Source organism: Numenius arquata, chromosome Z, assembly GCF_964106895.1.
Source record: "Numenius arquata chromosome Z, bNumArq3.hap1.1, whole genome shotgun sequence".
NCBI lineage: Eukaryota > Metazoa > Chordata > Aves > Charadriiformes > Scolopacidae > Numenius > Numenius arquata.
Window position 1 is genome coordinate 45,363,163 of NC_133616.1, and position 25,908 is coordinate 45,389,070.

Consider the following 25,908-nt stretch of genomic DNA (forward strand, 5'->3'; position numbering starts at 1 on the left):
TGCATTCCATTTTTAATTGTGGGCATTTCTTCGGATTTTTTCCTAAAAGCGTCTCTTCACCTATGAACGGCACATTACTTAGAGAGTTGTAAAGGGATTTGAATGCTAAGGTTTTCTACTTTGAAATCAGCCTCAAGCAAAGGTCTCAGAGACTGACAGTACTCAACACCAGCTCAGTGCTGCTTGCATCCCGTGTGCTTAGCTTTGGGGATGTTTTTCAAGTCTCGTTCTTAAGAGGGGGAAGGACTGGTGAGCAGAGCTCCTCAGGGGGAGCAACAAGCACGTTTTGCATTACGTCCTCTAAGGCAATGGTGGAAGAAGAAAGTGATCTCAAAGATTTCTTTTTCTCTTTTCTACCACCATGATCTATTTAAAAGTATACAATGCCATTCACATCATGGGACAAATATAACAGAGCGGTTTTTGCCAGGTTAGGACACTTTCTTCCTTTGAACGTAATTTGAACAAAAACAACATATAACATATTTAAGGAGCTCTGGGTAGAACATGGTGCTATTAATAAAAGAAGGGGATAAGTTTCACATTATGCATGCAAACGGATCTGCTGTCTTAAAGTACAGCCGTTACATTCTGCACATTATTTTGTCATCATGGCAGATGTCAGCCTAACCAGTACTAAAATGCTTTTAATGTAAAATCTCTCAGCTGTGTATCTAGGATAACACCTGGATACCAAATCAATTTAGCAAATAAGAAATGGGATGGAGGTTGGCCTATGGGTTCTAACATTCGTCAAAACATCACGTGCAGGTCTTCTTTACTGTTGATTCCAAGTGATCTTTTACATTGGTCAAAAAGGCAAAGTTCAGATCATTTTCTAACAGAAAGTTTATTTTGGAGTTAGTGGTTCAAAGGCTGTTCTCAGAGCTAATAAGTCCATTATTTGCCTCTTTCTTTTTTTTTTTCTTTTAACTGAAAAGTCCCCAAATGCTTTTTACAGGTGTATGATACTTTTTAGTATCTATAAAGCACAATTCTTTGAGCTGCTACTCAAATAACAATCCTTCAATAAGAACTTAACTTACATTAATATGTAAAGAACACAGACTCTACACTAAAGCTTTCCAGAAATACTGTAGCCAACTGTGGAGGAAGAAGAGAAATGAAAGAACAAAACTTGAACAAAGGCACAAGACTGGGTTGCATGAAAACTTTACCCTGCTTTAATAAATACTGTGATCCCACCAAATGAAAAAAAACCTGAATGATTAAACTGAATAATATAAATATATAAATAATATATAAATAATTATCATTTAATGAGGGGCAGGGGAGGAAGGGGGAGAAATCAGATTGTTTCAAAAATGTGTGATGATTCTTTGTAAGAACCACTCAGTAAGGTGGGTTGGAACAGCATAGAAAGAATAAAAAAAAGAAAAAAAAGAATAAAATAAATAAATCTCCATTTCACATATTCATGGGAGATTTTCCCTCTAATGTAAAGATTACACATGAGCTCTCAGTGACGATTCACACTTTCACTGGCACATAGGCTAGCCCTGTGCCTTAAAGGTGACACCTCTTCTAACTGACTTGAAACATTAGTTGCTTGGATGGCACCCGCTGAAATTGGAGCCAGCGACCTTTCACCAAATGTCACAGTTCAGCCTGTGAGCAGGGAAGTGGGTAGTTCTGCAAGGGGGGCTGACAGTGGATGCGGCGACAAACTGACCATCCCGCCCCGCATCGACATGCAGGACAAACTCTGGAAACTGGGCTGTGGAGATTACTGAATAGTTCTCCCTGCTGGTGGCTACATGGGGATGCCGTTCAAATGTGGGCTTACATATTACAGATAGAAAGAGAGGCCCAGTTTTCACAATGTGAAAAACGCTAACTATAAAATGTCAGCCTACAGGCAAACCCAAAACACTGGAAACTGACCTAGCAGACATGGGCAGTATTGCATTTCCGTCTGTAACCTTCACCTGCTGCCAGTATGGTGTCTTAAAAATAGATATATGCGGCCCAGGGATTCCTGAAGGGGTTGAGGGCAGAATACAGCCAAAGAATTACTATAACTAGACGAAAATGGCTGCTGTAGATACTGTCTGTGAAGTTGTGCCACAGACTTGTGAGGCACTGTAGTCCAAACTGATATATGGAAAGCCAGAAAAAAGCTGTAAGGGCTTCCAACTATCCTCTGCTTAGTGTATTAAAAGAGGAAAAAATGCATCCGGCTATGGCTCTGGGGACAGGTTGAATTGAAAACTTAAGGATCCAAAAAAGTTGTGCACGACAACAACAGCCATGCACTTTCCTCTAGGAGCAGCATCCAGAACGTCAGAGAGGTTTAGAGTCCTTCTCAGCATGCTGCCTGCTGTATTTGATTTAGTAGGCTTGGAGCCTTTTAAAGTGCTATGGAGTATGTCCTGGTGCCAGCAAGTAAGGGAATGCTCAGGACAGGAATATGCAACTCCTTTTGGGAAGTGTTTCAGTGTGTGAGGTGGACATCTCCAGCCACTCCTAGCACCTTCACTCCTCATCAAAACCGCGAGAGACTTGCTGTTTCTTTTGAAATCACAAAGAAAAGACAAAACAGGTGCAAGGATAGCATTTTTTTTCCTTTTACAAAAGCGAGAGCGTGGCCACATCCCAGTGGTGGCTGCTTATGCGAGGAAGCAGCATTGGTCCTAGCACAAGAAAGAGCAGCCTGTGAAGAAAAGCTGAGGCCACAGGAGTCCCCCAGCACATGGCTGACCCACTCGCTGACATGAAGTCCTCTCCCGGGTCATGGCACAGCGGTCCCAGATCAGGGAAGTAAACCCTCTCCTTCCAAGTTGTCCCCCAGACTGGCAACAACGGCACCTTGCTCAGGTTTGAGCCTTCTTCCGGAGAGGAATTAATGAAAAATTGGACAGCATACCACATGGTCGCTTTTTGTGGGGTGTGTTACTTTGCAGGTGCAGACCAGGCAAAGTATATAAGCCATGGTCTGCCTGTTTTCAAGAGCATACTTTGGCCTACAGAGGAGCCAGATCCTGTGCAGGGCCAGACTCAGGTCTTCACAGCGTGAAAAGCGAGCACCCAAACAGAACGAGAGCTCAGCAGAGATTTCCAGGCTTGTCCCTATCCTTTAAGGGCTCAGGTCCCTGAAAGCCCCTTCTTCACTAACAAAGCCTCATCAGAAACAGTATTTTTCAGCAGCAACTAGGCCATTCAGCCCCTGCCAGAAACGCTTTGTCCCCTGTCACTTTGGACAACAGATGCATATATATGCCCATCGAGGTTTGCCAGTATGTCTCCAAATGCCCCAGACGCAACCTGTGTCAGAACGAGGCCCCCCCAGGTTTTTTTGTGTGGGAGCCCTCACAGAGCATGCCTTTGCACCATGGCCTCTAGGTTCCCCCCTGACTCTTCTTGTTTACAGACAGGGTACCTGCACTGATGTATGCAAAATCCTCAGACAGGCAGGTTTATACTTATTGCACCCATAGACAGGGACTCCCAGGCCATGGCTTGAGAGAATGTTCAGTGGCAGTCTACCCAACACTGACATCCACATGTCCCTTAGTTTGAGTTTGGTGAAGGCAAGTGGGCAGTGAAAAATGTCATAGATTGCAGATTTGGACCTATTCAAAAAGTGTGTGAGCCACGGCAATAAACTGCACCCAGACAGGTGGACAGCCCATCTAGGTCCCAAGCACTAGTGTCGTGTTCCCAGCAGCATGCTCTGAATCAGCATCTGAAATGTCAGTGTACTGTGTGGGGATCTTCGCAAATTACTTCTGCTTGCACAGCAGAGTCCTTTTCCATAGTAATGTACACTCCCAAAATAACACAAAGAACACCTGGGAGCAGTTGCTAGCAACACACAGAATCATTTTGTCATCAAGCAAGCAGGTTAATTTCTGGCAAAGATAGCCAGCTATCTACACATGTTCATTATCCAATTGAAAATCCACCTCCAAAATGTCATTTTCCATCCTTGTGTAACTGGATCTGATAAGAGTGCCAACTGGCAATATTAACAGTATGTGTCAGAATTAACATACGCTAATATACATATTTTCACAAAAGTTAATTCTCAGTTAGAATAAGCCCAGACTGAACTACAGTGGGTAACTTCCAAGGCCTAGAAACAACATGTGAAAGTGTCCACATTAGCATTTATATTTATTGCCAATTACTACAGACTGGCTTAGGAAAGGTCACTCACTGTAGGATGCTGCTGAGTCTTCCGCCCAAGATTTTTTAGAAGACACAGTTAATATTCTGGTGATAATCTGTAGCTTGACTGAGAAAGTTGAGTCTTCCCCTAGTTATTGAATGCAACACAGTATTTCCTTGTAGCACAGTGGCTTTTGTGTAATCACAAATGATAAATGAAAAAGCAAACATATTTTTCCCTTGCTTTTACTTTTAATGCTTTCTTTAATGCACTCTTTTAATGCCTTTCATTCCACAATGCAATTGCACAAGATTTCACTTTAAAAAAAATCTTATGAAAATATGGCTCATTTGCTTTCTGGCTACACAGGTCAGACAGTTCAATCTTGCAGTTTTGCAGTGTGTTCTTTGGCTCAGCTCTAAGGCATTTATTCCCATCTGCACAGTGACTCCAGCAAGCTTTCTTTACTTAGCTGAATGCTTCTTGACTATCTCAAGGTACTCCTTCACATCGTCTGGAGATCCCAAGACAATAGGCACTCTTTGGTGGATATCCTCAGGCACTATATCCAGTATTGCTTGATGCCCAGTTGTTGCTATTCCCCCAGCCTTCTCAATAACAAAAGCCATAGGATTGCATTCGTAGAGCAGTCTCAGCTAGAAGACAAAAATCAAACTGGCAATGGTCAGCCCAGGCAGTGTTGAGAATCATGAAATGTAAATATATTTGGCATTTGATTTAAAACCAATCAACATTCCAAGTACTCTTTATTTCATATAAACTTTTACTTGAATTTGTGTGGATTTTTCTTTTAAACAAAACACAGTGAATACTGGATTTGCCCAATTTGAGTGCTTTCTCCATAGCTCATGTTTGCATTGTGCTCTTTACACAGAGATAAAGCTCATATGTGAGACACAACCTTCAACAAGGCAGCAGACCACGTAGGCCTGTGTGAAAAGAAAGAAAACACTGGACCTGAGTGTGCCATTAGTTTTCTCTAATGAATAACTGCATCTTATCTGCAACCTGTAGCAATGATTTATGGACAATTACAAAACAGATGAAAGGTCTTTGCTGAATAAACAGTTCCCTTGTCAGCCTGTAAGTGTGTAATCTTCCCTGACTGACTGCTGTCCTGGCAGAGGCAGCCAAGCATAGTTCCTCCGTATGAGGCAGTGTTACCAAGTACAAGCTGCAGATGGTTTTCTCTTTAGCAGAGCTTCTCGTAAGGGGGATGCTACATTTAGGCTTCTTATATACTAGCTCCTAATAGGAGTCTCAAGGTTATGTGGATTGTTTACATTGTTCTCTAATGTTTCTCTTGGTTGGGGCCAGCACAGTTGGGCTGAGATGGTACAGAGAATCCTGTTTGAACAGCACATCCCCTGGTACATTCCATAATCCAAACATGTTTGGGGATAAAGAGAAGTCAGTGCAGTTGGAACATGTTAGCAGCAGCTCTAAAATAGGTGTCTGACAACAGGCTGCTGTCACCTGTGACAGTGTACAAGGGCTGACCATACCCACACACCAGAGGTGTAAGCTATAAAACACATGTTCTGCAATCAAAATACTGATCTGTAATAGTGAAATATCTAGATAATGCAACACTTTCTACAATTGGGCTTGTTGAGGCTTACCTTTCCTTTGGGACTTTTGGAGTTAGCAGGATACAGAAAGATTCCTCCATACACCAACGTGCGATGCACATCAGCCACCATAGATCCTATGTATCTCCCACCATATGGTGAACTGCCATCCTACAGAAAGACATTTAAATACATGTAACTTTTCAGCACATGAGGTTAATCTTCCCCCCTACTCCTCCAACCCCTTCTTTAGTGATCCTAATATCTAACTCCTCCAGATGGTGATTCATTGATAATATTAAAAGTAGTTTTGGATAAAATTTCAGTTTATCCTAATTTTCTAATAGGGAAATCCAAGGAAAAGGACTAACAGAAGATTTCAGGTTAGATGAGTGGTAGTGTCAACAACAGAAAATGTATCCCAGCTCTCCATCAGTGATCTAATCCTTGAGAATACTGCATTTCTAGTAGCAAAAAGATCAAGTGCTAGGAATTGGTGTTGGGTTTTTTTCTTTCATAGCAGAAAAAAATAACAAGGAGAAAACAAGTGGTCTTTCCTATTTCTTCTACTCATTTTTGCCAGCTTCTAAAATTTTTTGGTAAAAAACAGTTAATAGTTGACTACTGATATTATTTCCTCATACTCCAGAGAGCATATTTTAATATTGAAATATCTAAACACCACCTTAAGCCCGGCAAGGTGCCACAGGAAAACACCAGTCTTTGTTCAAAGCAAGATCAGGAAGTCAAGAAGGGATACAATCACTTAACAATAGTAGATGTTTACAATTCATTGTCCATGTAATAACTCCAGTGATGATATGCATAAGGCATGAGAACAGACATGATTTTTATGGGCACTCCTTAGAGCTTCAGGCCTCCTGACACCAGGAAGCTGTGCAACCATGAAATGGACCCTGAAACTACACTAGCTTTTGAAGTGAGAGGCTCCCTCAGGACTCAGCTTTTGTTACCACTGAGCAATGACCCACTGCCATCCCCGCTCAGCTTTCCACCTACTCGGACACCGCAATGAGGGATCAGCGATCTAACACTCATGTCAATCAAATTTCTTCATCACCAGATGAGACTTCCTCTCTAGGTGATCACCAAATGCCCCATTTTGCCTCTAGCATCATTACTGAAGCCGCCAGGAAGGAAGATTTTAAAAAAAATAGGAGCAGAAAAAAACATAAAAGAGGATGGTGAAATAACCGGTCACATCAACTGCTGCTCTAATTATTGGTCCTACATGAAGATACATTTTAAATAGACAGGAAAGAAAAACAAGCTCTAAACAGTGCATGAGACAGGGATTGATCACAAAGTTGGAAATTATAAGTGTTGCTTGTTATCAGAAAGTTTCCCTGAAACAAGATCTTTTACCTCAGGGAATTTCTTCTTTTTGAGATACTCTGTGACTGCAGGATCGAAGTATTTAGCATAGCCTTCATTGAGACTGTAGATATTTCCCTTCTTTTTTATTTTCACATCCCTATCCACCAAAATGAATTCTCCAATTGCCTAACAATAAGAAATAAAAGCAATTTGTTAACATTAATTGCTCACTTATTTACAAACCAAGGCAAAAACCAATCACACACACAATTTAGAAACAAATTACTAGCCACTTTCTTTAATAATTCGGTACCTACAAAAAAAGTGGTATTTGCAGTCTAGATGCGAAGTGTTTTGTTTATCCATAAAACACAGACAGACCATGAATCCTGGGGCCACGCAAGCTTCTTCATACTTCCATTCCCAGTTCTCTATTACTTTTCTATGCCAAAAAAATGCTGTTGCCTGTAAATTTATTTAGCTCTCCACTTTTGCTAGATTTACAATAAAAGTACAGCTCTGAGGAGTTTGGAAATTGAGAGTGTTAGTTGAAGCAATGCATAAACATCTTCAAATAGCTGTAGATATGAATATATTCCAGTTCATCTTAGCTTAGACTAACTGGAAACCTGGAGTCAGAAGAGTCAATCTCTGTAACCAAGGACTGCTCTGTTTAGTTTTCACTAAAGTAAATTTCCAAGTTAGGGCTAAAAATAAACAAAATAACATGCATGCATGCTCAAAGTTAAATCTGTTATCTGAATATAAACAAAACTACATGCAATTACTTAAGCTGTTACTTAACAGGGAGCACCAAGTTGTATTTCATGCTGCTTGAACACTGCAGGTTCTAAAAATTTAATGCTGGCATGTAGCAGAGTCTGATTACAAAAAAGCAGGTCACTAAAGCAAACTAATTTCTGCTATGATCAATATGACTTTTATTTTAAAACTCATACAGTCAACGCATGCTAGAACATCAAATGCACCCACACACATCACTTACTCTTTTACACACCATGGTGGGATCTGAAAACACAGAAGGTGGTTAAATATTTCTGCTTCTCTGGTTTACTAAGGTCCTAGCATTAAGGAAAAGACAAACAAGTCTTAAAGGGCATTCTGCATTGCAGAAAACAGCTCATTTTAAATATCACATGATTTGGCACATGCTGCATATTTGCTTCACTGACTTGGCAGCTGTCTTCCTGTTGTTGAATCACACATAGCTGGCAGCTGGCAGGCAGAACGCAAAAATCTCTTGACATGATTGCTGATGGGTTACTAAGTGTGCTTCATTTCTCCATGTTAGCTTGAAAATTCTTCCTTTGTTTGATTGTTTTGGAGACAGACAGTTCTTATAGACAGTACCTTGTTATCCATAATAAAGAAAGAAAGAAATAGAAGATATTCTCACCGGATCCAGCATGAAACAGTTGACACCTCCAGCAGAAGTGGCCAGTACCAGCATTGTGGCACTCCCATAAAGAGCATAACCAGCTGCCACAAGATTACGTCCGGGTTGTAATGCATCTTTCCCAGATGGTTCATCAGGGGACATCTAGAATAAGAAGGAGCATAATCAATTTTACTTCGTTTCTATAGTTGGTACATCACTGGACTCTGGGATATGGATGGTCTTCTACTCCATATCCATGCATGAGTTGATACAAATGTTTCCAGGATCCACAACTGAGATTCCTACTGGATGCACTAATACAAATTATATGGAGGAGACAAACACATTGATCTAGAACTCTCTTGTATAAGCATAGTTGGAATGCAGGAAGCAGGAAAGGATTAAGGTGATAATATAGAGCTGTGTACCGCCTTGTAGGTGATGATTAACATAGCTCAGAGGAAAACTCCAAGGCACAGTTGAAAAGCAAGCAGTGAAACATGACTCACAGAGTTCACAGCTGATCAAAAGTACTTGGGATTTTTTTTTGTTTTATTTTGCTTCATACAAAAATGAAGTTGAAAATAGTTGCTTTGAGATGTATGACAGCATAAAAAAGGTTATTAAAACGGACAGTTGGGTGTGTTTTATCTGACTTACTTTTCCCCCCACCTTGTGACATGTAGTTCCAGTATTTCAAGCTCCTTCAGACAAGGATTCTGCCTTTCAGAGTGAATTAGACACTTCAAACGCACATGCCATGTTTCAGCACTGGTTTGTGTTTGAAGCCTGTCTTCAGGCTAACAGGACTATTAATACAGAGAACAGGAAAACCTGAAAGCACATTCCTCAAGTAGATGACAACCGTGTGGTATTTTGTCTCAACACAAATATTCATGAAAACTAAGACCTGATTTGTTTGTAAGGGGTAACTCCTTAGCTGGCTAATTAAATATCAGCCAGGCCTCCATGTACATATAGGTGCCTCATCTTCTAAGAGATTAATGCAAATCCCTCACAAAGGTTTTATGCAAGTGTCTGTGAAACAGCAGATTTAACTTAAAGCTGGTCCTGAAAGTCTCTTTCACAAACAAGCTTAGTTAGGTTTTATTAAGTTGTCATATGCAATGGTATTTCATCAAAAGGTGCACAATAATACTTTTTCCTGTCCTCCATGAAAGCATTTTACCTTTCTATAGATGGCAAAGATGGTCCCAATGGAAACAAGACAGTCAATGTTCGATGAGCCATCTAGAGGGTCTATGCAGACTATGTATTTACCCTAGAAAATGCAAAAGAGGGAACAACTAAATTAATGACATTATGTATCCACATCCTCCAAATAAAAATGCTTCAGTAGATAAATTTTCTCAGAGACTTTCAAAGCAATGTAAGCTAAAAGGCTTTTATAGATTATAAAGGAACTGAATTCAATGTCAGAAATTTTTTGGCCCAGATTTCATTCTTGATTACAACTGCATGATTCACCACAGTTGTAGCTGGGAAATCTGTAAAGCAAATAATAGATGATGATATGGGAAAAATGAAGTTTTCATAAACAATTTTTAATATTCAAAAAAAGTTCTTTTTAATTATTAGTTTAGTTTCATCTATTTAGTTAACACTCATCCATTTGGATAGACATCCTGTAATACCTACCATGTAGGCTACACTTTCTTGTCTCTAATAAAACATATTTCTGAATTATAAGGAAAAAGACAAATGAAGAAGATCAGCCTTTTTCATGTAGAGCTAAAATTAGAGACAATAAAAAGGCCTTTAACACCTGATTTTCTTAAACTATACATTTCCCTTTGTCTGTGCCCTGAATGGACAGATCCTCAGAAATTACCTTAGCCAATCTGTGGTCTTATCCTGGATTTCAAAGGGTTTCTTCCCCAAAAAAGGATGGTCCCTGCCTATTGCTGTACTAAGGATTCCTGAAGGTATGGGAAAATGCCAGTACAGGGAAAAGAGCTGAATCAACTGTAAGTTTTAAATAGCTTGTTTTCCCCTTATTTTATCCACAGTCATTTTAATAATCATGTGTAACAACAGTAACTGTTTATTCACTTTTTGTTTGATTTCATCCTGTGTGTCAGAAACTTACTTAAGTCCTGCAATGCTCTACTCTGCAGCTAGGAATTCTGGGTAGGAATTCTGATAAAAACACCATAATAGCTCACATTTATTTTAGAAAAGCATTAACAATGTGCCTCCCTCAGTGATCTCTGAGGATCTAAAACCGTATTTGCTCAGATCTAAAGCAATCTTTGTTCATCCAATGCCTATAAAATAAATTTTGAAGATTTCTCAAGAAGGAGAGAAAGAGAGAACTGCTTTGACAAAGCAAACATTATCATACTTTCTAAATTATGTTTTACTTGTTTGTTTTCACTAAATTTTTACTGACATTTTTACCTGATCATACCAAAATATTAGCTGGGAAAAAGAAAAAAGGACCAATGAAAAATAAGTAAGTAAAATTTTTTTCTCTTTCATTGTTGCTAGGTCTTTCACCAGCTTCAAGGAGAACTGGCGTGAATTAAAGAACTTGAGATTTGAACTGCACAGAACAGCTCCTGAGTGACCAGCTGACAAAGCTACTTTACAAAAGGGCTTGACTGACTCAGAGCATAGTTCCAGCGATCAGATAGGACAAACAAGAAATAAGTTTCCTCCATAATTAGGAAAAGATGGGGAAAAAACAAGGTGGGAAGGAACAACAGAGAAAAAAAAATATAAAACCAACAAGCATCAGTCTCGAGAGCAGAAATAACAGAAAGGACAAATGTTGACTGACAGTCTTTCCACCCAGCTCCCACCCCCTTCATTTGCCAGTATAGAAAAGTACAAGTTTTCTGTATTTTTTAGCCCAGTTTCAGTTTCTTAAATCTGAAGCAATACACTGTTAAGGCTGATTTGAAATCAGGCAAGGAGAACCTTTACAGCTACTAACCTGTTTTTCATTTTCCACTATCACAGCATCTTTGTTTTCTTCTGACACGATAACACAGGTACTGAAGGATGACTTGAGCATGTTAATCACCAGGTCATTGGAAAGGATGTCCAACTTCTTTACTTGATCTCCTGTCACATTGGTAGACCCAGCAATTCCATAGCTAGAACAATGGCAAGGGAGAGCATTTCGAGAGAATTGGGCACTACATCTTCCAAAGTTCCTGACAACTTTCTGCTTGTAAAACATCTTGTAAAACAAACAGCACTTTCAGATGATATCGCAGCTCTCTAAGCCTGGTTTTTATCTACTGTCCAGTGGATTCTTGCTGAGACATGCTAACATTAAGCTGTTGTGGCAAATCTAGAAGACACTGAACATGAGGAACACAAAAGTAGGAATCACCTTTCAATAGTCCATAAACTACAGGCAAACATAGCCAGAGCAGGCTGTCAAGGCTGAATTAGAATAATTGTGCTATTTTATGAGCTCTTACCTAAGACCGAAATAGTTTGTAGGCTCCAATAATATAACTGCATACCCTAAAAGCTAAGACTTCATTAGAAAATGTACATTTAAAAAGCAAAAATTAATCTGGTGACACTAGTGATGCTATAACTTCCTATGTAATTTGCTCCTGATGTACAAATTGCAGTAGAAACACTTTGTCCACAGATAAATCAACATTTTTATGGTTCAATGTTTTCGGTTTTGATTTTAAGTAGTAAACATTTCCTTGGGAATAAAACCAAGAAATACAAATATGAAACACAAATAAAACCCTGCCAGCCAATCAGAATCAAGCCATCTGGCATCAGGAAGTACCAGGAGACGTTGTGGTAGGGGATTTCAAAAGCACGCAAAACAGAGAGATGGGAAGTTTAGCTCTAGGAAGAGAAAAACAATAGTCAGCTCTACACACTTTCAGATGACTCTTACATACTTCAGCTACGATTCATTGATTAGGCTGAATGCTGGTATTTTGGGTTTTCATAATAACACTGAACATACTACTTTGCATTTCTTCAGTTTAATGCATGCGATAAAGACCTGACATATTTCTCTGTCTTTCTCTCTGCTACAGTGACTTGAACATTTTTCTGCAAGTGTGAAACTGCTTTTAGAAAACAATATACTTCGAACACCATGCTTGTGAGCGGAGGCACAAGTCCTCATCCCCAGAGCAAAAACTCATTTGCTGGGGGCTCCTGGGAGGGGACAGCGGGATGGTCATGAGCAGAGCCTGCAGCTGGGAAGGGACTGTGGCTTACCCAGCTGTTCTGCACCCCTGCTACTGGGCAGCACTGAGCATACAGCTGAGTCTGGGGATCATCCAGAGAAACATGCCCTGGCGATCCCTACTTGTTCTCATTCCCTGATAGCCAAACAAAATCCCATCAACAGTTCTAAAACGGAGTCCCACAGTGGGAGATGTAGTGCTCAAGGAGGCTCATGAGTCTGAAGCTGGCTACCCAAGCACTGGGGGAGAGTCAAACCCAGCATAGGGGATCACAAGGCAAAGCTGTCAGCACACGTATCGAACCTGTGGGCAGCTGTCAACAGACACACGTGTAGGACACCTACAGAATGGGACCTTAGACTCCTACAAATCAGGTCACAGGTGGGAAAACCTGGTCGTTACTGATAGACACAGGAGGCACATGAAAGCGCTAGCACATAGTGATTAAAAAAGTATCACAGTTACATGAAGTCGGAAGTCAAAACAGGGAAAAATAGTTCCAACATATATAAAGTGGAGGATATTTATTCTGTCTCGCCATTTCTTCTATTTTATCAACTTCAGTGACTAAATTTTTCAGCTCTCTGATACATTTTGTAACAAATGGTACTCTGTACTGCGAGAAGCGTTTAGTTATTATATTTTCCACTACATGGTTTGTAGAGGCAAATTCATTTTCCCTCTACTACATTTGCCATTAAGTAATGGAGCAGCCCATGTCTAAAGCACAAAATTTCAATATGTAAAATACTCAGGGGGATTAGTTACCTACAACTAGTTTCAGTTATTTAACATTTCAAGTGCTCTAATTTCCTTCTGACACTCCTGTTCCTGACCAGAGATCTTTCTAAAAGCCTTAGACATCCAAGGCTTCACGGAGAAACTCAAGTTGCTATGATGTGATATGAAAAAAAAATGCCACTGAATTTGATTAAACACCCCATTGCATAAAATGGTGCTTTAATATTAAGCTACTGACTACAATGATCCAAAATTTAACCATATTTTGTCAGGCTTTGTCTTTCAGTCTGTACTTCTTGGTCTTCTGGTTCAAAGCACCCAAACCTGCTGAGGGTTTGCATGAAGGTCTATCAGCAGCAGACATCTGTCAAAGACCACATGCCTTATATTATTAAAAAGTCAGAAGATCCGCTTCACTTGAGAAAATCAGGAATTCAAGATGCTAAAGGAGTTAGTTACAGTTCTGTGGAAGGGTGTGGGTAGATGCAACATCACCCACACGCCTTTCAGGTGACACCCCCCATCCCCATCACCCTGGAGGCTGCAGGATCCCCTGGACCCGCGGGGATGTGGGAAGGTGCGGGATGCTCCCGGTGCTCCCGGCATCCCGGGACTTACAGGTTGGCGATTCCAGCTTTACGGACGGCGGTGGAGATGGCTTTGATGGCCGTGCAGAGGGAGTTGAGGAGCTGCGTGAACTCCCCGGTGCCTTTCGCCCGCCTGCCTTCCTCCATCACGAAGCGGGTCATGGTGATGACATTGGTGTCGAAAGCGGAGCGGTCCGTCATGGTGGCGGCGCAGGGAGAGTGGGGCCGCCGCCGCCGCCGCCGCCGCCACTAGCCAGGGTGGGGCGTGGCCGGGGCGTGGCCGGGGGTGGAGGCAGGTGGCGAGAGCCCGGGGAGGGGAGTATGCCCCGCCCCGCCACGTCCGCTTCCCCCCGGGAGGGGGATGGAGATGAGGGTGAGGAGAGAGGTCCTACCCTGCCGCGGGACAACCTCGCAAGCATCCTTTTTTTTAACCAAAGTGCCTGCCCCCTACATTCCCGGGGGGAGGATGAGCATGGGGCGGGGGGACACAACACACCAATGCTTGAGTCATTTTGTATATGAATGACACAGAAAGTCAATCGAGACACAGGTCCCGCTAGCTCTTAGCGTTCACAATGCTCACATTTCAATGCTCATGCTCCTGAAAGCATGCCCAAAAATTTCAAAAGTCTGCTTCGTCTCACCACTTTATTGCAAAACCCCGAGTCTGGCACAGGGGTTATGGTGAACTGCACACAGCCTACAGAGCAAGGCTAGTATCTCCTGCCTCACGGGAATGCTCTTATCCTGACACAGCAGTACAGGAAAAACACACATTTAGTAACCAATTCCATCAAATATTAACTTCTGTTTAGAGAGATCATGCTAATCCCACATGCACCATCGCATCTGACATCATAAGGCCAAGTGCCGGGTCCTGCATTTCGGTCACAACAACCCCAGGCAGCGCTACAGGCTTGGGGAAGAGTGGCTGGAAAGCTGCCCAGCAGAAAAGGACCTGGGGGTGTTGGTGGACAGCCGGCTGAACATGAGCCAGCAGTGTGCCCAGGTGGCCAAGAAGGCCAACAGCATCCTGGCCTGTATCAGGAATAGCGTGGCCAGCAGGAGTGATTGTGCGTCTGTACTCAGCACTGGTGAGGCCTCACCTTGACTACTGTGTTCAGTTCTGGGCCCCTCACTACAGGAAGGACATTGAAGTGCTGGAGCGTGTCCAGAGGAGAGCCACCAAGCTGGTGAGGGGTCTAGAGAACAAGTCATATGAGGAGAGGCTGAGGGAACTGGGCATGTTTAGTTTGGAAAAAAAGGAGGCTGAGGGGAGACCTCATTGCCCTCTACCTCCTGAAAGGAGGTTGTAGAGAGGTGGGTGTTGGCCTCTTCTCCCAAGTGAATAATGACAGGACCAGAGGAAATGGTCTAAAGTTGCGGCAGGGGAGGTTTAGATTAGATATTAGAAAGAATTACTTTACTGAGAGGGTGGTCAGGCACTGGAACAGCCTGCCCAGGGAGGTGGTGGAGTCACCATCCCTGGAGGTATTTAAGAAATGTGTAGACATGGCACTTCAGGGCATGCTCTCGTGGCTGAGATTGTAAGGGGTTTTTTTGTGTGTGTATGGTTGGACGCGGTGATCTCATAGGTCCCTTCCAACTGTGACGATTCTGTGATAAAATGGCACAAAAGCTGCAGGGAAACAGCAACAGGCAACTGGACCCAATGACATTTTTAAAACAAACTCTCCAAACCTATTTGATAGAAAGCTGTAACTCAAGTCACACTCCAAAAGTTAGAAATTAATGCACTTCATACAAATACTGCTGCAAAACACACCTAAGAACCTAAACTCTCCTGAACCTCACTGCTTTTGACTCTAGCCTTTCTGATTGTGCAGTAAAACAAAGCAATATGCTAATGTTTGATCAGAAAAACCCAGGCACTAGCAAGTGAAACGAAGTTCACACAACATCTGACCCTATAAACACCCTTTCACACAATTATTTGAAAAATACAAATATTGATGTGGGTAATTCACTCATTACAGTGCAGATTTGTTGTATTACCTATCATTTCATGTGTGTATTATCTGAGAAGATGAATCCATGAGATTTGGATTACTTTTCAGTAGAATACATCCATGAGTTGGATAAACACAGTCTCTGTGTGAGCCGATGCAGCCAGGATGCAGGAACAACCACAAAACCATGGATTAAGGGCAAGGTACAAATTTAATCTCAATACCTCATGGATCGGGGAACCTCTGAAGCAGCACGTGGGCAGAGGCAGGCAAGCAGGGGACGCAGGCACCGCGGAACAAGAGTCCTTATTAGCAAGAGAGTCCTTGTTAGCAAGGGAGTGAGAGAGCGAGAGAGCTCCCACTTGCTGTTTGGGCCTGTATTTCAAGGATTCTGGCAGGCAGAGTTTTCCGCTGTGCTTTGAACTCTTCAACAGCAGGGCAGGAATCTCAGACGTGTTCGATAAGGTGCCCCTGAGTCCATCCAAGGCCTGTGTTATCTAAGTGCAGATGTCCTGCTTGTTGAGCACACAAAACTAAGCAATAATTAGTGTGATGTATGTGTTTTCCAGCACCCCACATGCGAGTCACTTGAGCGTGTTTACAGTCCTCCTCACCAATCTTCCATTACTTTCCCACAGTCTCAAATCCTAAAATTGAAACCACAGACCGAAATCATAACAGGTGGTGTCAGACATAGGGCAAAAATCTTTTAAAATGTGCACTTCTTTGCATACATATGTTCTTTCTTCATGCAAAGCACATTGTATATCTATGCATTACGTACTTCAAAGGTATGCATGAAGGCCTTCTCCTGGAAGTGCACACAACTTCAGCATAATTTAGTCATGCCCAGAATTACAGACAGTCCTGAAGATATTAGATATAAGTAGCTGTAATGCTGTTCCAAATGGGATATTTCAGTCTGGCAAGTGGTTACCAGCCTAGCATCATAAAAGATTTTTTGGAGTGGCAGGTGGATTTTGGAAAATTTACAAACCATTGAAATTAGTTCCTTCTTTAAGGCTAGACAATTCTTTACAACCACCTATAGCACCTACTTCAGTCTGAACAACTGAGAATTAATTAATAGAAAAGATCCCATAAAATTTTCGATCAGTCCACTTAAACTGGGTAGAAGCAAGTAGGCTAGAACAGCCTGGGAGTACATGACTTAAGATAACAAACCCCAGAGCTGCTGATTTGGGAAAATTTACCTTAACTATGAAGACCCTAAGCTGTGAGAATGTAAAGCTTAGTACCATAAATTGGCAACTACCAGTTGCCTGACAACTTTTTGGGCAGAATCTGCAGCCTGCAGTTAGTTTCCTGCTGGGACAACTGGCTATCTAGCCAATCTATCTAGCTAAGTTTGTCTGTACTAGCCAGAGACTGCAGTATAGGTATATCATGAGATTATTCTAACCAATTCTCAAGCATGCATTTGTTAAGAGAAAATCTCACCAGTGTATGCTACGGGCTTAATTTTTTTCTCTTTGTCTGTATTTTCACGTCTTAGGACAATAAAGAAAGATGTCAAAAGCAAAATGGAAAAGGAGGTAACACAAGTGTCAAAAGACATTTGGAATACAGACAAAAATCTTTAACCTCCTAAACCACATATGCAGCCCTATAACATCCTTGCTGTATGGTAACTATAAAATCAGTATAAGATTAAAAACAGCTTCTACATGTTGTGAACCTTTGCCATTAGAAATCAGTAGTTAAACATTTATTGAAAACGAATTTGTGGCATTTGAGAAGAAAGGTCAGTGCTGGTTGATTAAACATTGCTGAAACAGCATGCTTTTATATAGAAGAAAACACAGTCTTGTTTGAGAACAGATGATGTTCAACTAGACACATTTCACAGCTCTTTTAGAATCATAAGCATCCAAACCACGTAACTTCTTTGAAATGAATTTTTCTACCAGCACATAAAATCCCAAATGTGTAATTATTTTGAAAATAAGACACATCCTGATGAGAAATCCCCAGGTATTTCATTATGAGGGATGTCTTTTGTAGGTTCAAATGACAGTCCAAAAGACAATGGGAGTGAAACCGCTTCAGAAAGGCCTTTTTTCCTGAAGTAAGAGTGCCTGTGTTGGAAAGGCAGCTTCAGATACCACTTTCGCTGAGAAAAAATATTTTTTTATGCAAAAGTCTCACAGCTGAGGAAATTTTGTGATGGCTGGGTGGACAGATGGTAAGATCCAGCAAGTCACACTGAGATCACTCACAAGGTGGTGTCCCTCCACCAGCACGGATGCTCTCTGCCTTGCTATGCCATGATGTTTAGGGCTGGAGCAGCATGAAGGGGATGACTGAGACTGCTCCTGGCTGCTGCAGGACATGGATCAGGAGGAACTGCAGTAGCATGTGCAGAGCTTCAGGCAAGGAAGAGTACCACGTGGGGAACTACCAGGCTGATTTCTAGCTAGACAATCAATCTTTTGTCTTCTTTGCTTCATAAAATGCTTCATTTTGCCTATATGAATTTCCTGTGCTGGGACAGTATTCTGGAATATTTATTTATGACTGTGATAGCAAAGCACTTCACATCGCAGGACACAGGTGAAAGATACCAGAAGGCATAAACTTCAAAGGGATATAATTATGAGCACAAATTGGCTAAAAATTAATTTATCAGTATAGTAGCTGTAAAATGGGATTAATCTGATGTTATGCATTAATATACTCTAACAATTTGTATGGATTTCCCTATGATTAATAAGCAGAATTGAACTATGAAGTTGATAATTAAAAGTCCAGTGTGAAGGGATTTTCCTGTACCGTGCTTAACTACTGCCCTCTTGTGGGAGTGTGAACATTGCCGGCATTTCAGTGTGAGACCGGCTCTTGTGAGACTACCGGTGCAGTTTTCTGTAGGGTGACAAAGGACCTGGCGTGCAGGCAGTACGTCCTGGAAAGGAAGTCTACATGCGTCTGAAATACAAATATTGAACTGTAATTTTTAAACCTCTGTGTTTGTTACTTGTCCACGAGATTCCACCAGGCAAGGAGAGTAAAGAATGTGCTATCTGATTATTTCTTTTGCTATCACTTCTCATCTTGTAAAATGTATAAACTGAAATTCTTTTAAGTAATCATTCCAAGACTAAATCAACAAAATTAAAAAAAACCAAAAACAAACACAAAACCACCCCAAAACCCCAACAGATCTCCCATTAATGTCCTTGTGGATTTAGTTGCTGGCTCAAACACCTAGTTATATTGCTGAATTTCAAAGTACAATCTGTTAAAAGTTTTTCAGATCCTGTTGTTTGGGATGAGTTACATGGACAGTGTCACAGAGGGTCAGTTGTGAAGGTCTAACTTGGGCATTTTTTTAGTTCTGGTAATATTCACTTTACATGATTCAATTCAGATTTTCTAGATAATCTCAAATGTTTATCAGCACAGTTAAAAGTCTTTTCTTCCATAAAGGTACAGAAGAAAGAGTTGTTGGCTTTTCCAGCTTTATTGGTAGTGTGAAGAAGGTCTGATGTGAAACTCTTCTGTTAGTGAGATACACACTATAAAGCATGATGCAGAAATGCACCATAACATCCATAAAATACTCTTTTTGTGTAAGCCTCTGAAAAAATATGGCCAAAAAATGAGTCCAATTGACAGTTTATATGATTATTCCCTGTTCTTCACCATATGTATTCTGTTCCATGCCAAAAGTATGGGCAATAAAAACATTAAAAATCACTGACAACTATTACATTTTTTTAAATTAATTTTAGCCATAGTTTGCATAGTTTGCCACAGCTTCTAACTTCTGAATAATCATTAGCTAATCAATACAATTGCCTTGTGATGTAGTTAGGCAAGTAAAGCAAATCAAAATAAAAACTATATCCTGGGCCACAGAGGAAATTTGTGCCAGAATGAAAAGCTGGCTGAATAATTTCATAATTCACACAGCCTGAGAGAAAGTGAAAGAAAATGGGAAAATGAAGCATTTAACTCAACAATACAAGAACTGAATTTCTATTTACTTCCATTTGCTCTACTAACTTGATGTTTCTTCGGTGATACAGTTGCAGACAGTACAGAAGAAAGCAGAGAAGGGACATGCCAAGCATATACTGGGTCATCTGTGGAGAACTAGCGATAAGGTTCAACCCATACAGCTAGGACACCACTGCAAGATGGTATGACTTTAAAAACAGGAGTGAGAGGTGGATAGAAAGAAACCTATGCTTTAGATTGCTATAGAGTCCATTTGATTGTGGTAGGATTAATAAGCAGTAGCTCAAAATCCTTTTCCATTAACTAGTTATTAGATAGCTATAAAATCCTGTTCTAAAGTCAGATTTTCTTACAGCTACCCATCATTGCTGCAAACAGGCTCACTTTACTGATGGCAGTAGTAGCAAAAACTCTTCCTTTGATAGTGACAGTATCACACATGTATGACTGTTTTCTTTATACGGCCTCTAACATGCAAGGGATCTAGTCTGCAACTGGATCTTTCAGGCAGTAGCGTCATTCAGAAACGGCACTGTCATCAGTCTTGCTTGACATGCATGCTGATCAACTTTGTCTTGACCTTATATGCTTTTGTTCTGATCAAATAATCTATTGTGAAAGTAAATTCACCTGTGCATGAGTACACATGTAGGGTTAAAATGAAAAGGATAACTGTTGAGACTGCTTGAGAATTTAGTTTCATGACTCACATAGGTATGAATGGGATGTGTAGGCTAAACCCCAGCCCTCACTTTGCAAATGTGCTAGTACAGTTCCCAGTGCCCGTCCATCGCACAACACAAGGCTGACATCCAAAACACAGTATGTGTCAAGACAGGGAGAAACTGGTTTAGATGGCAATGTCAGAATCAGGCTTTTGATCACTGGGAAATGCATTTCAGTTTGCGCAACCTCCAGTATCCAGGTGTACTGGTTCACAGTTGATCTCAGAACATAGGTAAGAGAGCCAAGGGGCATACCTAGGCCAGGGTCCACTTCCAGCAGTACCAGCCAGAGGTGCTGTTTAGGAGAGCATGTGAACCTGGGCATTCCTGCACTCCTTTGCTCTCCCACTCTCTGCATATGTAACTGGAATAGGGATGCTAGAAGGTGCGTCCCTGTCTGTTGCTTTAGTCTTCATTATCCAGGTATTTTTATGACAGATAACCTAATAGGAAGCCATAACCCAGACCCTAGCACATTGCAAGGTATGGTCATGCCACCCTAGAAGGCTAATAACAAAGGCAGAATTTGCTGGTTGAACAAGTTTATTTGAGTATGAGGAAAGTAGCATGAACACATGGAGTAGCTAACAAGGATACCAAAGATACAGCTGGAGAAGCACTTTTGTGACCGAGAAAATAGTAAGAGAGATTTTTATACGCATGCTGGCTGAGAGAGATCTGAACAACAAGAAAGGAAACTGTCACACAGTTTCTTTCCTGTTCTTGAAAGAGAGAAAAATGCTACTGTATGCTTTTTAGAAGGAAACAGGGTAGTCATCAGTGCTTGAAGAAGGGGAAAAAATGCATGGATGCAGTTCAAGCTTAGCAAGACCTGTAGGACTCCACTTCTCTGAGTGTATCAGAGGTATCTTGACTGGCTCCCAGATCCTGCGGCGCCCAGTGAGAGCCCAAGAGAGAGCCAAAATCTAGCCTCCACATGAGATGATGTCTCCAGCTGAGGTGGGTTGATGAAAACCAGACCTGTTGAGGCAGCAACGTGTGATGTCTGCCTGGCCACAGAGTATCCGGAAGCTCAAGAAAAGTGTATTATATCACAAGAAAGGAAGCCTGATCTCTGATTTCAGATGAGAGACAGAAGGTGATGGAGCACAAAGAGGCTCAGAAGGCCGAAGTCTGAGAAGGTGTTGCCAGGCGATGGGTCAGTGGGAAAAGGAGTGTAGGTGAAAACAGTTAGCATGATGAACTACTCTCATGAACACTGAAAGAGAGAAAAGAAGTCCCTTCAGGGTAAGGACACCTTGACAAAGTAATGTACAGATAACAACATCAGTGTTCAGTATTGGGGCAGATGATTGCCCCTGCCAGGAAGAATATCCTTTTAATATGTGGGAAGAATTGAGACTCCAACACAGAACACTGTTTTGTGTGTTCGTGCCCAAGATGATCAGGATAGGGATATAGTACAGCACCATGCCTGCAGATATAAACCAGCATAGAGATGTGGAACTGCTTTCACCATGGCAAGCTGAGTTTAGGAAGAATGTTTTATGTTAATCCCATCTGCTCTTCTTTATCATGCATAACACACGGCTGCTTACGGAGTCCTTGTAGAACAGAAGTTAACTGTTTCCCTGCAGAAAGTGGTATTTCAGGTCTTTATTTCATCCTGCTCAGTAACTAATCATCTCACACATATGAAGTGCCTGCAGCTAGGACTGGCCTAAAGTCTAGGGCACATCAGGATGCACCAATTCATAAACCATTGTTTATTGCTTTTTAGAATAGCACTAGCTGAGAAATTCACTGCAAACTGCAGTTTGTTGACCATTACCTGGGCATATTAGAGATGACACTGTTCTGTATTTTCACACAGGCTAAGTTAAACAATCAGTGTGAGGGGAGAAAATTTCACACTCACAGCTTCCAACAAATGGGATAATGATGCTAGTATGGATAATGATACCGATGCAAGTGGGTAACATACTGTTCTGTGTTATTTGAGACTATGCTTCACTTAAAGACATTTTACTAGTGACAGAAAAAGTAATGGCAATGAAATTCATTCAGTATGGTGGAAAAGATATATTCTCTTTTTTTTTTTTTCTTTTTCTCTTTCTTTGTAATACTGCTTGAGGTTTATCAACTATAAGGTGTAGTGTCCTTGCCTGAAACTTCTGTTGGAAGGGTACAAAATAATAAATGAGAATTAACTATATTCTCAACAGGGAATCTTTTCTGCAGCTTTGTTAGGAGGGCATAATAACAGATTGTTAGGGCTAAAAATTTGAAGCTAAAGTTAGTGCTTATGGAGACAAAGAAGCACGTGGAAGTTCAAATCAATAAATGGCTCTTAAATTCATTAATTTTAATGGCAGAGTTCCTTGGTATTAATTAGGTCTAAGAATTTATTAGTGAAATTGCTCATAAATTCAGCTGATTCTCTGTTTTGTACACATCTTCACATGGCATGGTTTGCATGACCTGTGGTAAGAGAAAGGTTCAATCTGCAGCATGCTGTAACAGGTATGCTACAGAGTAATGGTGGAGGAAAACTTTGGTGTTTTGAGTACAGGCCATAATGAAGATGGGTTTTTTTTGTACCCAAGTCTGGAGTGGATTTATTGAAACAAACTATTCAAAGCTCTGTCTTTCTAGTAGGCACTCAGTCTGTTTTCCCTGTCTTGCATTATTTCAGTTGCACTGATCGCTGCCTATGACGATGATTGCAGTCTGGTCCCAGTGAACTAGAAGCACCTCAGAAAAACTGGGGGAGAAGTCATGCATTTCACTAATGAAATGAGGTGGGGAACAACTTAGAAAACCCAGCAAGAGAACAACCGTGACCTAGCAGAGCTGTTGGGCTTTAGAGAAAATATTCAGACACAATGCTTAGGAGCAGGATGGAATAGGCTGAGGCAAAAGGTTTGTTGAACAGATTTTGAATCATATCTCCATTTAAGTCGCATGTTTGTGCATATGAATGATAACAGAAGTCCTACACCTCTGTTTTCACTCTCTGGAAAGCCCTTAGTACAGAATACAGTACAGCATGCCAAGACATGAGCAGATAACCAGCACTTACAGATAGCACTGTTCCCTTCTAAATGTAGTATCTTTTTACAAAGGTGAGATGGTACTTTTCCTGGTGACAAATTGAAACAGTGAGAGCTCTTATAACAGGAAGTCCATGCATGACAAAGGATAATAAACCCAAGGGTCATGTTTTAAAAGTGTCAAGTGACCAAGGTATGTTTCAGTTTTCAAAGGACTGTGGGTTTTACATATGTGTGTCTGCACCACCATACAGAAATATATATGCAGTGGGTTTAGACTTGCAAGGTTATATCTTGCAAGCAGCATGGAGCTCTGCATGAGCTAATTAACAGTGTTTTCCAGGCTACAGAGAAATAATATCAGTACCTCGTTTCTTCCCAGGAGGAAATCGGTAAGGTACAAAGTTATGAGCACCATCTTCCAAATCAACAAACTGAAAAAACGTGTTTTACTAAAGTTGAATTATTTGCCTGGTCTTTGCTATTGCTTTCAGAGAAATGCAATACATCAGAGTTGCCTCACACATAGGATACGCTGTGAAGATAATCAATTAGTAAAGCACTTTGATATCCTAGCACAGAATATGGTGTAGAATTGCAAGCTATTGATTTTTCTCTTCCTAAAATAAAATAGTAGTAATCAATCTTTTCCTTTTCCAGGTCCCAAACTGTTGTGGTTTAGGCCAAATAGGCCAATGACGAGACGACAGATGCTCTCCCCCCCACCTCTCACTCCAAGGAGAGGAGGATGAAGGATAAAGAGATTTACAAGGTTACAAGGAACTAGACTACTTTAATGAAATACTGACAATAAAATGGAAATAATGAAAATAGATACAATATATGCAAAACCATATCAAGTTCCCAGGATGACATCACTGCCAGGCACAGGGGAAGTCCCAGACCGGACTTAGTGACGGATGGGAACTGGATTCCAGCTCTGGAGTCAGGAATGCACACAGATCAGGATCAAAGGCAGATGGACAGGCAGGGTCCTCCTAGGATGTCAGCCATTGAAGTAAGAGAACCTTTGATCCCTCAACCTTTACGCTGAGCATGGGGCAGATGGGATGGAATACCCCTGTTTTGGGGTCAGTTTTGGGTCACCTGTCCTGTTCATTCCTCCCTACTGGTGGGACCCCTTTACACTTTTCCATTTCTGACCCTCCAACAGGGCAAATAACAAAGTGAGCTGACCTTGGTTGTTATAGCAGTAGGTATAAGCAAGAGCCTCTCTGCATACTATCCCTTGGCATCAACTATAAACACAGGTCTTACCACTCTGAGAAGGACAGCTTTCTGCACAATATGCTGTTAATTTCAGAATAAGAATAGGCCTATCTAAGAAGTAAAATTACTGAACAGAAAGTTGGTTCTTTTTTACCTCAAACCAGGACACAAATCCAATGTATTTCAATCTGGCTTTGTTCAGCAGTAGCACCAAGATCATCAGTACGTCTCATTTGATGATAACTGACCTGTAAGTGGGAGCAGAGTTATGAATGGAAGGGCAGGCTTCTCATGCCAAAAGGTAAGCCTGGCAGTGTTGAAAAATAAACTTTACAGTGGTGAGGCTGAGACACACTTACACAAACTACTGTCAGAGGTACATAGCGGAGAATGAAACCACAACTATTGACAGCTGAAATACACTACTAAGGTCTTTATAAAGAGTGTCTGTTCAAGCAGAAGACATGCTGCCACCTGAAACAATAGCATGGCACTCAGTAAACGCCAACCATGCAAAATCACAGTACATGTACTCAGAGAGGTTTCACTGTCTGCCACCCTGTGCTTGTCTGAATGGCTGTGAGCAATACCACAAAAGGCCCAGAGAAGGAAAAAAGCAAAAGCAGAGCAAAAGTATTCAACATCCTGTCTCTAAGGAAAAGCTAGAAACACGGTGATCAGGGATGAAAAGGGATTTTAATGTTGAAAACATTAAAGCGATCTCTTTCCTGCTGCTTAAACCCGGCTTAGTTCAGGAAAACAGGATTTTTTATCATGAGAAAATCGTCATAAACTGGTGTCAGAAAAAATGAAATCTGGTGTTTAGTCATAGACACTTCCTTTGAGAAAAAGCCACTTGCTTCAGTGTCAACTTTCCACTGGCAGGGAGCCGCTGTGCAGTACCAAGGCTCCGCCATCAGATGGCAATGCTTGTTTATGCCAAACTACAGCAAAACTAGAGCCTGGCCGCTCTCCGGGGACCGGTCTGGGCAGTCTCGTG

General features: G+C 41.2%; 1 protein-coding gene across 1 annotated transcript; it reads right to left on the reverse strand.

Annotated features, from left to right (window-relative positions):
• Nucleotides 1-4,126: 4,126 nt before the first annotated feature.
• Nucleotides 4,127-14,203, reverse strand: LOC141476964 (fructose-1,6-bisphosphatase 1). The gene is made up of 7 exons (XM_074165936.1): nt 14,020-14,203; nt 11,421-11,583; nt 9,651-9,743; nt 8,480-8,623; nt 7,111-7,248; nt 5,776-5,895; nt 4,127-4,788 (listed from the first exon to the last, which is right to left on the reverse strand). The coding sequence occupies exons 1-7, from the start codon at nt 14,187-14,189 to the stop codon at nt 4,597-4,599; spliced, it is 1,020 nt and encodes a 339-aa protein (XP_074022037.1). The 5' UTR covers nt 14,190-14,203; the 3' UTR covers nt 4,127-4,596.
• Between the last annotated feature and the right edge of the window lie 11,705 nt (nt 14,204-25,908).